The sequence below is a fragment of the Haliotis cracherodii genome, unplaced genomic scaffold, assembly GCF_022045235.1.
Source record: "Haliotis cracherodii isolate W230 unplaced genomic scaffold, xgHalCrac1.p SCAF_16, whole genome shotgun sequence".
NCBI classification, from domain to species: Eukaryota; Metazoa; Mollusca; class Gastropoda; order Lepetellida; family Haliotidae; genus Haliotis; species Haliotis cracherodii.
In genome coordinates, this window is record NW_027266271.1 from 5,679,607 (window position 1) to 5,696,438 (window position 16,832).

General features: G+C 45.5%; 1 protein-coding gene across 1 annotated transcript in view; it reads left to right on the top strand.

Moving 5' to 3' along the window:
• LOC139463749 (syntaxin-17-like) overlaps window positions 1-16,832 on the top strand; it is a 34,044-nt gene that overhangs the window by 4,458 nt on the left and 12,754 nt on the right. The window contains exons 4-7 of the mRNA XM_071245015.1: window positions 3,528-3,679; window positions 12,023-12,073; window positions 16,169-16,255; window positions 16,625-16,754. Coding sequence (XP_071101116.1) covers window positions 3,528-3,679; window positions 12,023-12,073; window positions 16,169-16,255; window positions 16,625-16,754 — 420 coding nt within the window. The remainder of the gene's footprint in view (window positions 1-3,527; window positions 3,680-12,022; window positions 12,074-16,168; window positions 16,256-16,624; window positions 16,755-16,832) is intronic.

Below are 16,832 nucleotides of genomic sequence, written 5' to 3' on the forward strand. Positions count from 1 at the left end.
ATGGGATCCACGAAGTCGATGTCCCTATTCTCACTTGCTCTCACTTGCTCAGAAGTCCCTCATTGCAAAAGGCTACTCCCAGCAGGTAGCCAAGAACATCACTGCTGTCTATCGTTCTTCCACCAGGCGCCTTTGTGACCACAAGTGGACGGCTTTTGAGACTTATTGTCACTACTGCTACCTTGGCTTCGCCTCAACAGATCGCTAATTATTTACATCAGGTGCGTTAGACTCGGAAACTTTGGGGATCCATGTTGGCAACCTACCTTGTGGATTTGAACTCTGTCATTGCCACCAATTCTGATGCGAAGGTTTCCACGGTTACAGAGCTTCAATCGCTCATCCGTTCCTACAAATTAGTCGATCAATCCTCTCGTTTTCATCCTCCTCCTATATGTTATTCTTCAACACCTGGTTTCCAGCGATTACAAACCACTGATGGAGAAGGACTTCAAGACACTTACACTGAAGACCGTCTTTTTGTTGGCTTTGGCCACCGCTGCACAGGTAAGTGAAATTTATGCATTGGATGTCACTAGGGTCCAGTTTGACAGATCCCATTGTCAACCCAATCTTCATCGGAAATTTCTCGCACTGCGCTATCCTTCTGTTTCCGCTCCATCATCCTGTGATCGTATACCATCGCCGGGCTGCCTCCACCTACAACGTCCAATCCTCACGAGACTTGTGCGGTTGCTTCTACCATGGTCCTCCACAGTAACTGCACCCTTTCAACCATCACGGAAGGGTGCTTTTGGATGTCTGATACACATCTCACTACCTTCGCGACATTTCAGTCACAGACGCACAAGGGCTCCAAAAGTTCTGTCCATTGTTGGTGGCACAACAACTGTCTCTCCCCAGTTCTCACAGATAATAAACTGTTATACTTTGTAATCCTTACGGGTTACAATTGTATATACAGAATAAATCATTGAACATTTATATGGTGTTACATGCTTTTTTATTGTTCTGGTTTTCCCAGATCAAGTCCCTTTTGGAGGGTGTATTAGCTCATCTGTAGAGACCTATTAGTCTTAATTTATGAAGTGACCAATCGGTGCGGCCGATCATATACATTCAGTCACAATCTTTCAAGTTCGGTTCGTTGGTGTTGGCACAACAACTGTCTCCTCCCAGTTCACGCAGAACATAAACTGTTATACTTCGTAATCCATGCAGATTAAAATTGTATATACAGAATAAGTCATTGAACATTTACGTGGTGTTACATGTTTTTTTATTGTTCTGGTTTTCCCAGATCGAGTCCCTTGACGAAGCATTAAAAGAGTTATCAAACCTAGTAAACTCTATGGTCCGTGGGAGATAGGATCTGTGTTTATGTCGTCTGCCATTTCACTTATGTGTTTACAGCTATGCTGTCGTTCTATATGTACGATGACATACGGGAAAAAATGTTCGGCATGCTATTTCGTTTGAGTAACATATTGGGATCGTTAACACCTGTTGATCCTGTGTTTTTTTGCCGCTCACAAGTTCTTGTCTTTAGAAGCCAGACAGTTTCAAAATTCTAAAACAAATTCAAAATTACACTGTCTAGAGACAGCTTCCTCATGCATATCTCACGGTTGTAGTCTTATACAGGCTAGGGTATCTGCAGCCCACCATCCAACCGTGGGATAAAATGCAAAGTGTAAGATAGGATAAGTTTAAAAATTTGGAAATTTTAGTATAAATTGTATATTATCCTATCTTACACGCGATAGGCCCACCCGACCATCACCGCATCCCTGTCTTTCGTTCACTGTCGTACTAGTTGGGGGACCAATCCTCTGGGTTTCATTCCCCTTTGCCATCTGACTTTGGTGGATTACGAAACCATTAGCTGAGAAAGATTTTGAGTGCATTACGTTTAATATGGTTTTCCTCTTGGCACTTGCGATGGCTGCTTGAGTCAGCAAGCTTCATCCCTTAGACGTCAACAGAGTTCGTTTTGAAAGCACTTTGCAAATGTTTTCCTTGGCGAGAGATGGGATGTTTTTGCCAAAAATAAATTTCCAAGGCCAACCTGATCAGTTTACTATTCCACCTTTGACATCTATTTTGAATCCTGAAGATAAGTTTTTCATCCCACTCTCTCCGTCAGCAGTAAGGGAAGTATCCCTTACCGCGATTTTGTATTGGATCCGCTCGGGCATACTTCAATCCCTGCTCCGCTTGCTTCCAACCCTCACAAAACTCGTGTCGTCACCTCTACTATGGCTTTACACAGTAATTGTACCTTGGAGGGATGTTACTGGAAATCCAATACTGTTTTCGCATCCAATTATCACAGATATTTCCGTGACAGACGTCCAAGGTCAGCACCAATCTGGATCATTGGTACTTGCACAGCAGGTCTCCAGGACACACCTGCGCAGATAGAAGTTGAAGTATACCTGATTGTTCCTCGCTTTGTGTCATGATTTTCTCCTTGAATGAATCTTGAACTGTTTCATTGTTTTTATTACTTTTACAGATTTTTCCCAGACTGAGTGTCCAGTCAGAGGATGTGTCACTTGCCTGTAGAGACTTCGGTCTTCGTCACGAAGTGGCCATATGGTGCGGCTAGTTTGCCGTTGTCCTTATCCTTTATTTCACTCACCTCTGCCTTATGTCTTGTGTTGCCGGGTACTGGATCGATGATCCTGGATATAGTAGATTGTTTACTCTTCTTGTCGAACTCACCAATTTGAACCCCTGCACGGGTTCGAGGGTTTAACAGAGCATTAAGAGATATGCCAAGCAAGTTACGACTTATTGTCTGTGGTTAGGGTTACAACACTTTGTTGAGTGTTTCATCTCTGTCAAGGAACTTTGTCTTCAGACTCTAGATAAGCAATATTTGATATACAGTCACGTCTTGTTAATCCGACACTCGTTATTACGACAATCGGCTTTATCCGACACTAATGATGGGAACCGATTCAATCACTTTTTGTGAATGGCGTTGAAATCTTACTAAGTTACTGCAGAGATGACATCATTGCATTGAACATGATGTTGGAAGAATTAGAACCAGGTAATTTTCCAACGTTTTTGGGGTGTTGAAAGGTAGGACTGATTAAAATTTGGGTGGGACTGGTAATTTTAAGAGTTGCCAGTTCACCAGGACTGGCAGTTTGAAAAGCCACGGGAACACTGGAGTTGCGCCCCACCTTCAACAAATCCTTAGTGTGAGATAGGATAAGGTTAAAAATTTGTAAGTTTTACAATAACTTGTTTATTTATATACTTATCCTATCTCATCCACCCCGTCCATCCCCGCATCACAATTCCCTTAGCCTATAAAGCTTTAGAAAGAGAATGAGTTGGCTGGGGAAACATGTGACTAGTGTGTATAGGTCAACATGCATACAGAGTGTGCATGTCCCAGATTGTTGGGAGGTAACTATGGTGACGTGAGGGGTGTTCAGGGCAAATTGTATGAACCTTTGTATGAGCATATTTTCCACTTAGGATTGAAGAAGAAACAGAGATGAATAGTGTGAGATTAAGTATATAAATGTCCAATTCTATTTTGATAGATTCCTGCAGCTCCTCCCCATCCACACCTTCCTGCCCAAGTGCAGAAATCACCTCCACCAGTCTTCCCTCATCACTTGGCAGCCACCAGGTCCAGCTTCACGTTGTTCCCCACAACACAGAGGCAGCAGCATCCTGGGAGAACCTGCAGGAGGTAACTGTGCAGCTCTCCCTCCTCTCACTACAGGACTACACTCTAAGCTATACTAACAGTCCATCCTCTCACTACAGTATTACACTCTAAACTATACTTACAATCCATCCTCTCACAACTGGATGGCACACTTAGACTATTCTTACAATCTATACTCTCACTATTTGATTACACTCTAAGCTATACTTACAGTCCATCCTCTCACTACAGGATTACACTCTGAGCTGTGTGTGCAGTCCATCCTCTCACTACAGGATTACACTCTAAACTATACTTACAGTCCATCCTCTCACAACTGGATGGCACACTTAGACTATTCTTACAATCTATACTCTCACTATTTGATTACACTCTAAGCTATACTCACAGTCCATCCTCTCACTACAGGATTACACTCTAAGCTGTGTGTGCAGTCCCTCCTCTCACTACAGGATTATACTCTAAGCTATACTTACAGTCCATCCTCTCACAACAGGATTACACTCTAAGCTATACTTACAGTCCCCCTTCTCACTACTGGATTACACTCTAAGCTATACTTACAGTCCCCCCTCTCACTACTGGATTACACTCTAAGCTATACTTACAGTCCCCTCTCTCACTACTGGATTACACTCTAAGCTATACTTACAGTCCCCCCTCTCACTACCACACTCTAAGCTGTGTGTGCAGTCCCTCCTCTCACTACAGGATTACACTCTAAGCTATACTTACAGTCCCCCCTCTCACTACTGGATTACACTCTAAGCTATACTTACAGTCCCCCCTCTCACTACTGGATTACACTCTGAGCTGTGTGTGTAGTCCATCCTCTCACTACAGGATTACACTCTAAGCTATACTTACAGTCCATCCTCTCACTGCAGGATTACACTCTAAGCTATACTTACAGTCCATCCTCTCACTACTGGATTACACTCTAAGCTGTGTGTGCAGTCCCTCCTCTCACTACAGGATTACACTCTAAGCTATACTTACAGTCCATCCTCTCACTACTGGATTACACTCTAAGCTATACTTACAGTCCATCCTCTCACTACAGGATTACACTCTAAGCTGTGTGTGTAGTCCATCCTCTCACTACAGGATTACACTCTAAGCTGTGTGTGTAGTCCATCCTCTCACTACAGGATTACACTCTAAGCTATACTTACAGTCCATCCTCTCACTACAGGATTACACTCTAAGCTATACTTACAGTCCATCCTCTCACTACAGGATTACACTCTAAGCTATACTTACAGTCCCTCCTCTCACAACAGGATTACACTCTAAGCTATACTTACAGTCCCTCCTCTCACTACAGGATTACACTCTAAGCTATACTTACAGTCCCTCCTCTCACAACAGGATTACACTCTAAGCTATACTTACAGTCCCCCCTCTCACTACAGGATTACACTCTAAGCTGTGTGTGCAGTCCCCCCTCTCACTACAGGATTACACTCTGAGCTGTGTGTGTAGTCCCTCCTCTCACTACAGGATTACACTCTAAGCTGTGTGTGTAGTCCCTCCTCTCACTACTGGATTACACTCTAAGCTATACTTACAGTCTGTGTGTGTAGTCCCTCCTCTCACTACTGGATTACACTCTAAGCTATACTTACAGTCCATCCTCTCACTACAGGATTACACTCTAAGCTGTGTGTGTAGTCCCTCCTCTCACTACTGGATTACACTCTGAGCTGTGTGTGCAGTCCCCCCTCTCACTACTGGATTACACTCTAAGCTGTGTGTGCAGTCCCCCCTCTCACTACTGGATTACACTCTGATCTGTGTGTGTAGTCCCTCCTCTCACTACAGGATTACACTCTAAGCTGTGTGCGCAGTCCCCCCTCTCACTACAGGATTACACTCTAAGCTGTGTGCGCAGTCCCCCCTCTCACTACTGGATTACACTCTAAGCTATACTTACAGTCCCCCCTCTCACTATTTGATTACACTCTAAGCTATACTTACAGTCCCCCCTCTCACTACAGGATTACACTCTGAGCTGTGTGTGCAGTCCCCCCTCTCACTACAGGATTACACTCTAAGCTGTGTGCGCAGTCCCTCCTCTCACAATAGGATTACACTCTAAGCTATACTTACAGTCCCTCCTCTCACTACAGGATTACACTCTAAGCTGTGTGTGCAGTCCCTCCTCTCACTACAGGATTACACTCTGAGCTGTGTGTGCAGTCCCTCCTCTCACTACAGGATTACACTCTAAGCTGTGTGTGCAGTCCCTCCTCTCACTACAGGATTACACTCTAAGCTGTGTGTGTAGTCCATCCTCTCACAACTGGATTACACTCTAAACTATACTTACAGTCCCTCCTCTCACTACAGGATTACACTCTAAGCTGTGGGTGTAGTCCATCCTTTCACAATAGGATTACACTCTAAGCTATACTTACAGTCCATCCTCTCACAATAGGATTACACTCTAAGCTATACTTACAGTCCATCCTCTCACAATAGGATTACACTCTAAGCTATACTTACAGTCCATCCTCTCACAATAGGATTACACTCTAAGCTATACTTACAGTCCATCCTCTCACTACTGGATGACACACCCAGACTATACTTACAGTCCATCCTCTCACTACTGTATGACACACTCAGACTATACTTACAGTCCATCCTCTCACTACTGGATGACACACTCAGACTATACTTACAGTCCATCCTCTCACTACTGGATGACACACTCAGACTATACTTACAGTCCATCTTCTCACTACTGGATGACACACTCAGACTATACTTACAGTGCATCCTCTCACTACTGGATGACACACTCAGACTATACTTACAGTCCATCCTCTCACTACTGGATGACACACTCAGACTATACTTACAGTCCATCTTCTCACTACTGGATGACACACTCAGACTATACTTACAGTCCATCCTCTCACTACTGGATGACACACCCAGACTATACTTACAGTCCATCCTCTCACTACTGGATGACACACTCAGACTATACTTACAGTCCATCCTCTCACTACTGGATGACACACCCAGACTATACTTACAGTCCATCTTCTCACTACTGGATGACACACTCAGACTATACTTACAGTCCATCTTCTCACTACTGGATGACACACTCAGACTATACTTACAGTCCATCCTCTCACTACTGGATGACACACTCAGACTATACTTACAGTCCATCTTCTCACTACTGGATGACACACTCAGACTATACTTACAGTCCATCTTCTCACTACTGAATGACACACCCAGACTATACTTACAGTCCATCCTCTCACTACTGGATGACACACCCAGACTATACTTACAGTCCATCCTCTCACTACTGGATGACACACCCAGACTATACTTACAGTCCATCCTGTCACTACTGGATGACACACTCAGACTATACTTACAGTCCATCCTCTCACTGCTGGATGACACACTCAGACTATACTTACAGTCCATCTTCTCACTACTGGATGACACACGCAGACTATACTTACAGTCCATCCTGTCACTACTGGATGACACACTCAGACTATACTTACAGTCCATCCTCTCACTGCTGGATGACACACTCAGACTATACTTACAGTCCATCCTCTCACTACTGGATGGCACACCCAGACTATACTTACAGTCCATCCTCTCACTACTGGATGACACACCCAGACTATACTTACAGTCCATCTTCTCACTACTGGATGACACACCCAGACTATACTTACAGTCCATCCTCTCACTACTGGATGACACACTCAGACTATACTTACAGTCCATCCTCTCACTACTGGATGACACACTCAGACTATACTTACAGTCCATCCTCTCACTACTGGATGACACACTCAGACTATACTTACAGTCCATCCTCTCACTACTGGATGACACACCCAGACTATACTTACAGTCCATCCTCTCACTACTGGATGACACAATTAGACTATACTTACACTTATGCTTCTAGATTAGGAGGAGGGACACCCAGTTTGTGATGTCAGGGATTGTGATTGCCCCATCCTCTGAGTTGTGCACTCTGTGACATTTCATAGTCCCTTTCATGATAGATTGGTGATAAGAGGGAGAAATGCTGCACAAGAATATTGAAGTGCATTCAGACTTGATATTCTCTTTCTGATTAAATCCTCCTTGGGGCACTTATTGCATTTTCCAGGCTACAGAAAATCTACATGACATGTTGTAACTATTTTGTTCCTAATAAAATATTACCACATTTAAAAAAAGAGGGTTTTTTTGTGTATGATGTACGACCACCCAAACAGGGCCTCTCCTTGCAAGCCACCCCAGGTGCGACTCCGTATTCTGTCATCGTTGGCGCACGAGGTCATCAATCCCCTGTTATCGGGTAACCGAAAAAAGTTCGACCTACCCGAACTTAGTAAACGGTACCCTATGGCAGAGGACCGGGATTTCGAGGTGCCTTCGGTTGACGAATGCGTCTGGACCTCGGTGACCCTAGGGGGGTCTTCGATCCCCTCTTTGGCTAAAGCCAAGCAGGGCCGGCGATTGCCTCCCTTCCCAATCTGTGGCACCGAGCTGAAGGCGGCTTACTTCTGCTTCGAGGAGCAGTTTAGTAATGCCGGCCAACAGCTTCGGATTACGGTCCACTCAGCGTACCTTTCTGCAGTGCAGAGGGAGCTGGTGGGGGATGGCCAGAGCGACTCATCGGAGTAAGCCAGGCAACTCACTGAGGTCCATAGTCATTTGGCGAGGGACGCTATACGTAGTTGTGCCTCCCAAATGATGTGCGCAATCATGGGCATGCGCAGGCTATGGATGTCTGTGCCTAAGTATTCAGCATCCACACGCCAAGAGCTACTGGCGCTCCCCTTTCGGATGGGTTCTACCCTTTTCCCGGGGGCGCAGCAGGTAGTTCGGGAGGCCGCGGAGCTTTACCCCTTCCATCAAGGATTCAACAGCCTTGTTGGAAGTGCCTAGTAAGCCCCGCAAACGGCCATCCCCACTTGACTCTTCCCATGTCGAGACGCCGGCTCGGCAAGCCAAGCCTTCCTGGAAGCAGCCGCTTCCATCAGGCAGGGGCTCGGGGAGGGGCAAGAAAAGCAAAGGCAGGGGCCGAGGCGCGGGTAAATCCCAGCAGCCTTTTCAAGGTGCAGGGAACCCACAGGGTTCCCAGTAACCCTCGGGACGCCCCGGGTGAACCCACAAAGACCAGCCGCAGAACTGTCTACTGTCGGGATTCACTCCCTCAAGCCAGCATTCCCCATAGGCGGCCGCCTTACTCTATTCCTGTCGGAATGGGAGAAGGTAACATCCAACCCCTGGGTCCTGTCCACACTCAGGGAAGGCCACTTGCCTCAATGGAGACTGCCTCCGCCACCCTTCTCCGGGATAAGGCACACCCCAGTGCCCGCTACCCGAGAGAAGGCAGAAATACTAAGGGCCGAGGTCGTAGCGCTTCTACAGAAGGCGGCTATAGAACCAGTACCCTTGAGACAGGAAAACGAGGGTTATTACTCGACGTATTTCCTTGTCACCAAAAAAAGCAGAGGGTTCAGACCCATTCTCAACTTGAGAAGGCTGAACAAATTAATAGAGGTACCGTCCTTCAAGATGGAGACACTGCGCGCAGTGATCTCTGCTGTAGAGACAGGGGAATGGCTACCTCCACGTACCCATACACCCCGAATTCAAGAAATACCTAAGGTTTTCTTTCGACAGGGGGTGTTATCAGTTCCCGGTTCTATCCTTCGGGATCGCTACGGCCCCGAGGGTGTTCACCAAGCTGATGTTGATTACTGCCCAAGTGGCCAGATCGAAAGGGCGGTTATGTCACCCGTACCTCGACGACTGGTTACAACGTGCACTATCTCACCACATGAGCCAGATGGCTACACAAGAGGTGTTAGACATTCTAATTACGCTCGGGTGGATAGTCAATTTAAAGAAGTCGGATCTGACCCCACAATTTCAACAATTTCGAATTTCAACAGAGAGAGAGGGATTGTCTCCCTAACTCAAGAACGCATTGCCAAGGTCAGGAGCGTAACCTTACAGTTCCTTACCTCCAACAGGCACACTGCTCGTACTTGGCTCCAGTTGCTAGGCAACATGGCGGCAACTGTAGATGTGGTTTGGCGAGCGCGCTTAAGAATGCGACCCATTCAACAAGCGTTACGCCAGCTATGGGCGAATTCGGTGGACCTCGATATTCGAGACCCCGTTATGGCTCATTACACACCTTCAGTGGTGGACCGAGGACGGGAATCTGTCCCGGGGGCTCCCCCTTGACACTCCCGTTCCGTCTCTCACAGTTCAAACAGACGCGTCACTCTCCGGCTGGGGAGGCGTTCTGAACGATCACACAGCATCGGGACTATGGGCCCAGCAAGAGATCTCACTGCACATCAACGTGCTCGAACTGAGAGCGGTCAGGTTGGTGTTCCAACGCTTCCAGGATATGCTTCGGAGCCATGTGGTTCGTCTAGAGATGGACAACCAAACGGCGATGACTTACATCAGGAAGCAGGGGGGAACGGTGTCTACGTCACTCCTCCAAGAGACGTGGCAGTTCCTCCTGTGGTGCGATACCCACGACATCAGGGTGATACCTGTTTATCTCCCGGGGGTAAACAACGTCCACGCGGACGCTCTGTCTCGCCGGATCCTCGCTCGTCACGAGTGGAGATTCGACCCGGGGACATTCGGAGTTATCTCCCGGTTGTACGGGTCGTTCCAGGTGGATCTGTTTGCGTCTGGAGTGAATTACCAGATACCAACGTTCTGCTCCCGAGTCCCCGACCCGAGGTCGGTGGCACCGGACGCCTTCCAGCTAGATTGGACGGACAGAGTTCTGTGGGCCTTCCCACCAGTTCCTCTGGTTTCCAGGGTCCTGTCTCAGCTAGCCACTCAGCCTGCGCGACTACTTGTGCTACTTGCACCTCTTTGGTCGGCGCAGAGTTGGTTTCCCGTAATTCTCAGGTTTCTGGCTCAGCCTCCTGTTCTATTGCCTTTACGACCGGACCTCCTATCCCAGAACGGGGCCCTCCACCCGAATCCCAGGATTCAGTGGGAGGCTTGGCCACTGTCAGGAATCGCCTCCAGAAGAGCGGTATTTCTGCACGAGTTGCAGACACAATACTGGCTAACTGGATTCGACAAACGTTCAGTATGAGGATAGATGGGCCTGCTATGCGCGATGGTGTGTCGATAGGGGGGTTCCAGATCCCTTTTCTGCGAATCTAGTAGCTGTCCTGGAGTTCCTCCAGTCGCGACTAGATGACGGATTGGCAGCATCCGATACTACGGGGACCCTCTAGCCTGACTAAGGGATTCTCTATAGTTTTCGAAGTCCCCGTAAAATTCACTCGTATACGGTGAAAAAAAGGGGGGGGGGGGTATTTGAGTTCTCAGTATTTACTAAAGTATAATTATCAACTTTGGTTATGACCACGCCCTGTCTTCAGCCCCCGCCTCTCAACGGTGGAGCTATACGATAGGTTGTTTTTTTAAAAAATAAAGGAACTCTCTTATTAAAACGATGTGTTGTTTACGCTTGTTGCAGACGGATGCCGCTATCTAAGTAATCTTTGGGAGTCTGTCTTTATGCAATAAGTGCCCCAAGGAGGATTTAATCAGAAAGAGAATTTTACAAACCTGTAGTCGTACATCTGGGTGGTCGTACATCTTACACACACAAAAAAATGTTGTTTTTTAGTGTGGTAATATTTTATTAGGAACAAAATAGTTACAACATGTCATGTAGATTTTCTGTAGCCTGGAAAATGCAATAAGTGCCCCAAGGAGGATTTCATCAGAGAATTCATAACCTCTACAGGTTTGTAAAAATTTTGACAAATGTTTCAATACTAATGTAGGTGGTAGCAAGTAGATTGTGGTGAAGATGTGACACTGCCTTCCCTGGTACTGTTTGGAATCTGAAACATCCATATTTCACTGCAGACCATGCTTCAGGGCCCAGATTCACAAAGTGTTCGTAGCAGTAAGTCATTTGTAAGCCAACGATAATAGGTCATAATGCTGCAAAGGCTTTGTGGATCGGGACCCTGTCTCTCCAAACAATGATAAATGGGGAAAGAAGAATCCCGTAATCATCATTTGGTATTGGTGTTATCATGATACAGGACTCCATCTATGATGCATAATGACAATGGATAATGTAACTATTTATCAGCATAATATGGACCATCCAAAATTAACATGCTTTCTATAAGTTCTATGAGTGAGCCAAAGGCAGTATAAAATATTGATTCGTCAGTAATGAAACTTTTTTTATGTTTGTATACAAATTGAGTTCTGTGTAACTGCTCATAGCTTGCATGTCTACCCCTGCCCATTGCCCTGCAGACCCACAGCTCCTGTTTATTTCAGAACCTGGTGGAGCTCAATGAGATGATCCATGAATTTGCATCTATGGTCGAGGTATGTATCTACTATAACGTAACATGTATGTATCTACTATAATTTAACGTCATCAGTGTCTGTCTATGTATGTATCTACTATAATCTAACATCATCAGTGTCTGTCTATGTATGTATCTACTATAACCTGACATCATCAGTCTCCTATTAATGTACCGTATGCATTTACCATGACCTAAACTATTAACTTATCCTGCATTACATATTGCACATTGCTCTTACTACCAAAGTAGACTGGAAATGAATGACGATCAGCGTCTTCAGTAATTCTTAGCCCAACATGACCCTCGTGACATCTGGTGTCAGAAGACATGCCCCCTATTTGTCATTATTCTCTTCTTCACTAAGCAGGATGTGAGAGACAAGATCTTATCCAGTTTTTATCCCACCGACATATAATGCCGGAGGGATATAGCCATCAGTATGTCCATCTGTCCGTCCATCCGTCTGTAATGATTGTTTGTCCGGAGCATATTTCCTAAACAGTACAACCTAGCTTCACAAAACTTGGTACACTTAGCAATCAGGCTCAGTGGTAGTGCCTTTTGCTATTTAGAGATTTTTAGAATTTTTTATTTTTGTCGTTTCCATAGAAATATAATGAACTTAGGAAATTTGAGGGTAGTGCTCTTGTCCGGAGCATATTTCCTAAACCGTACAACCTAGCTTCACAAAACTTGGTACACTTACCAATCAGGTTCAGTGGTAGTGCCTTTTGCTATTTAGAGATGTTTAGATTTTTTAATTTTATCGTTTCCATAGAAATATAATGCTCTTGTCTGGACCATATCTCCCGAACCATACAACTTAGCTTCCCAAACGTTTTTACGCCTATCAAGCAGGTTATGTAGTGGTGCCTTTGCTATTAACAGATTTTTTCTTCTTTTTTTTCTTTTTTTCAATAGAAAATTGATAAACTTAGGGTAATGTCCTCGTCTGGAGCATATCTTCTAAACCATGCGACAGAGATTCACCAAACTTTATGCACATATCAATCATGTTCACTAGTAGTGCAGTTTGTTATTTATAGATTTTAATCTTTTTAATTTGTAGCGCCTGACATATAATTCTAAGGTGTACTATTTACCGATATCATATACTATATATGATGGGAGCTACATAAGCTAGTACATTCTCTTTATGCCTTTGTGTCATGAGGCTACTACAGAGCTATTCATATGTGAATCTGCGAAGTTATTGTTATTACAATTTCATGAGATTATCAGAAAGTGAGCTACATGAACCAATATTTAATAACCTTCATTATATTTCTAGTTTTGGCATCTAAATACATTTGAAGGTACACACAGTTTACCGACATGCCTTGTCGGGGGGATATGTCATCTTCGGATGACTCTTGTTTTAAGATTCTATCCTTTGCTGGTTAAATTTCATACTGGTCTGAGCATAGTTGATGTTTGCTGCCAAGTCAGGTTTATGTAATGGCAAGAAATAGAAGGGTCCACATCACACACTAACACACACTAACACAAACACAAACACACACACAGAAAGCACCTGGGATTCGTCTTCAACAATCACCAGTACCACGTTCACATGCATTATGTAGCCAATTGTCTTCTTCCTACACCTGAGGGGGATCGGCTTCATGTCGTACATAGACAACTACCACATGAACTTAGAGGGACAACAACTCATCTCTCAACAGGGTTTCACGATGTGCCTGTTTCACCAACTGAGTTGGTTACTCAAGGAGGCTTGTTGTGCCTCCCACCAGATCAATGGGACATGGTTGTCACATATGTCCAGATGGCATTAGCAGGCCCTCAATCCATTCATCAGTGGCCTCTTCACAGCAGCACAGGACACAGGTCAGGGGGAGGATCCATATTATCTTCACCTGTTTATGGACGCCTCATTCCAGGGATGGGGAGTCCCCTTCTTGGACCAAACAACCGTAGGGCTGAGGTCTCCAGAACAAAAACAGTGGCACATCAACAACTTGGAACTGGAAGTCGTACAGTATTGGGCTCATCAACTGACCAACACCAAGCTGACACGGACAACACCACAGGTGTCTGGTTCATCAGCGAGCTGGATCAACCCACTCGAACTCCCTTTTGAATCAGACGTTCCGTTTTTATCACCTAATAGACGGGATTCTATTGGGGACAGAGCAAGACACATACCTGAGTGCAGAAATATCAAGGCCGATGCACTATCAAGGCCGGACTGTCCATCCCCCACAGATTGGAAACTGCATCTGGAGTGATTCTGTCTACTGTACCAGCAGTTGGGGCAGCCAAATGTTGACCTGTTTGCCACCAGAAACAACAGACCCTCAGGCCTGACCCTGACCATAGCTCAGGGTCATAGACCATCCACCATGGGGCTGTATGATGATAAATGGGCCTCCTTTGAATTTTTTTGTCAGCAACATGGTTACTTCCACAGATGAAACAGAGCAATTGTGGTGGATAACTTACTCCCTGAGAATGAAGAAACACTTTAAGGGCAGTACTATAGCTGTCTACCTGTCTGTCAAGACTGGAAGCTATCCACGATATTGGAGTTGACAGCTAACATATGGAGTTTAAGATTGGAGGATCAGAAGTTGTAACGCACCTCCGACAACCCCCCCATGAAACATCATCAAGGCCTCTTTTCAGCACTTTCAGAAGACTGTCTTTCCATTAGCTCAAGCTATGGCAGCCAGGATTAGCGAGCTCCATGCTCTAGATGTCACTGGTGTCCAGTGGGAACAACACTCCAGAGGGTCCGTCCATCTTGGTCTGTGCTGGGATTTTATAGCCGAAACCAACAGCCTGGACAACCGAATAGACGTTTTACCATGCCATCCATCCGTTCCATCATGGGGGTTGAGGACCAGGATGAGCTTCTGCTATGTCCCGTCCCGACCCTCAGAGCCTACATAGAAGCTGTGAGGCCCAGGAGGAAGAACAGGTGCTGCTTGTTCATGCCCACTTTGCTGACTTGTAAAGGAGAAATCTATAGGAATACCATCTCCTTTTGGCTGAGATCCACCATCCTGCAGGCCTGTGACCCTGTGACACAGCAGGATTTGAGCACCCCAAGGCCATCAACCTGCATGAGATCACCAAGGCTCACCAAGGAATCCAGTAGATCACCAACATCAAGAAATGCCGGTAGACTGCGATGCAGCCCATCCCCACACCCCTCAATCAAGACTTTTCCAGTTTTGGAGAGGGGACGAGTTGTTGAAAGCATTTCCAGCTTATCTAAACTCTTGGTTTTGGGTTCTTGTTTTCTGGGTCGCCATGACAGCGGGATTCCGCGACTCGGTACCCAACGATTAGCCTAGGTCTCCTTAGAGCACCAAAGGTTATGTCTGTTTGTTCACATGTGCTGCTGTTGCAGGTGTTCACTGCCCAGGGAGTAGCGGAGATTAACCACCTCGGGCAAGCCTAACCTACCTGACCACTCTACGAAATGTCATGACACGTGGCAGCTATCCTAGCACTTGACTGAAGGTATGCACCACCACCTTCCGTCGGATAAAGTGCAATGTGTAATGCAGGATAAGTTAAACATATTCCATAATCAGGGTATTATGTTTATATTTCTATACTTGTCCTGCATTACCCAAGGGCCCTCCTATGACAGATGTCTTTCTCCCTGCCCAACCATCAGTCCTGAGGGAAGTATGCGAAGATAATAATGACATATAGTAGGCGTGTCTTCCGACACCAGATGTCACGAGGCTCATGGAGGTCATGTTGGGCAAATAGATACTGAAGACTCTGATAGCTCGTCAATCATTTCCAGTCAGGACTTCAGTTGTAAGAGCAATGTAATGCAGCATAAGTCACCTCTCTGTCTAAACTGGCAACTGTAACATTCAGGCTCCACACAACATGGCATGCATGCACAGGAGCTGTAACTAAATTAAAGTTGAAGTCCGGAATATTTTAGTTTTAATTCCTCATGTATATACAGAGGCCTTTAAAATGGTTATTTGTTGGTAGATGAAACATTGAAACTAATGCAGCTATGTCAAAGAGCATATATCTGTAAATGAAAGATGTACTGTATTATGTCAATTGGAACATCGCCTTGGTTACATATGACCTGCTACCTTGTGTGTCTGCACAGCACCAGGGGGAGCAGATCGACCACATTGAAGACAACATTGAGAAGGCGCAGCAGGATGTCAACACGGGAGCTTTAAGTCTAGCGAAGGTATGCTGGCAGGGTTCATCATAATGTCACTCTCTCTCGGGAGTTTTACTAGTTTGGATTGGTATAGTCATATGTATGACATATGGATACATATGCCCCACTTTGTGATTTTATTGTCATATCTAAGGGTGGAGGGGTATATCAAAGACTTTTTACACTCTTTAACTCTCTGAAGATATTTGTACCAAAATAGTTTGAAGTGTCATCAAAATATTACTTCATATGTTAGGTGAGCTACAAAGCCTTATGGCTCTGTTTATTTTGTATTTCTATGGTTTCTGAGTCTGTAAGCTGGTCATGTTTCTGTCTATAAATGTATGTGTTCCCTGCATTAATTTGACTTCTGAAGGCAGTCTCTCTGTGTTTCAGGCAGCTAAGTACAAAGCAGCCATCCTTCCTGTGGCAGGGGCAGTCCTAGGGGGGGTGGTTGCCGGACCTCTGGGGCTGCTGGCCGGGGCCAAGATTGGGGGACTAGCAGCAGCAGCTGGGGGAGTCGCAGGTAGTATATGTTGTTCCACCTATGGTGTCAGTGTACAGGGCCAACTAGCAGTTGTCCACCATGTTACAATAGGCTTAA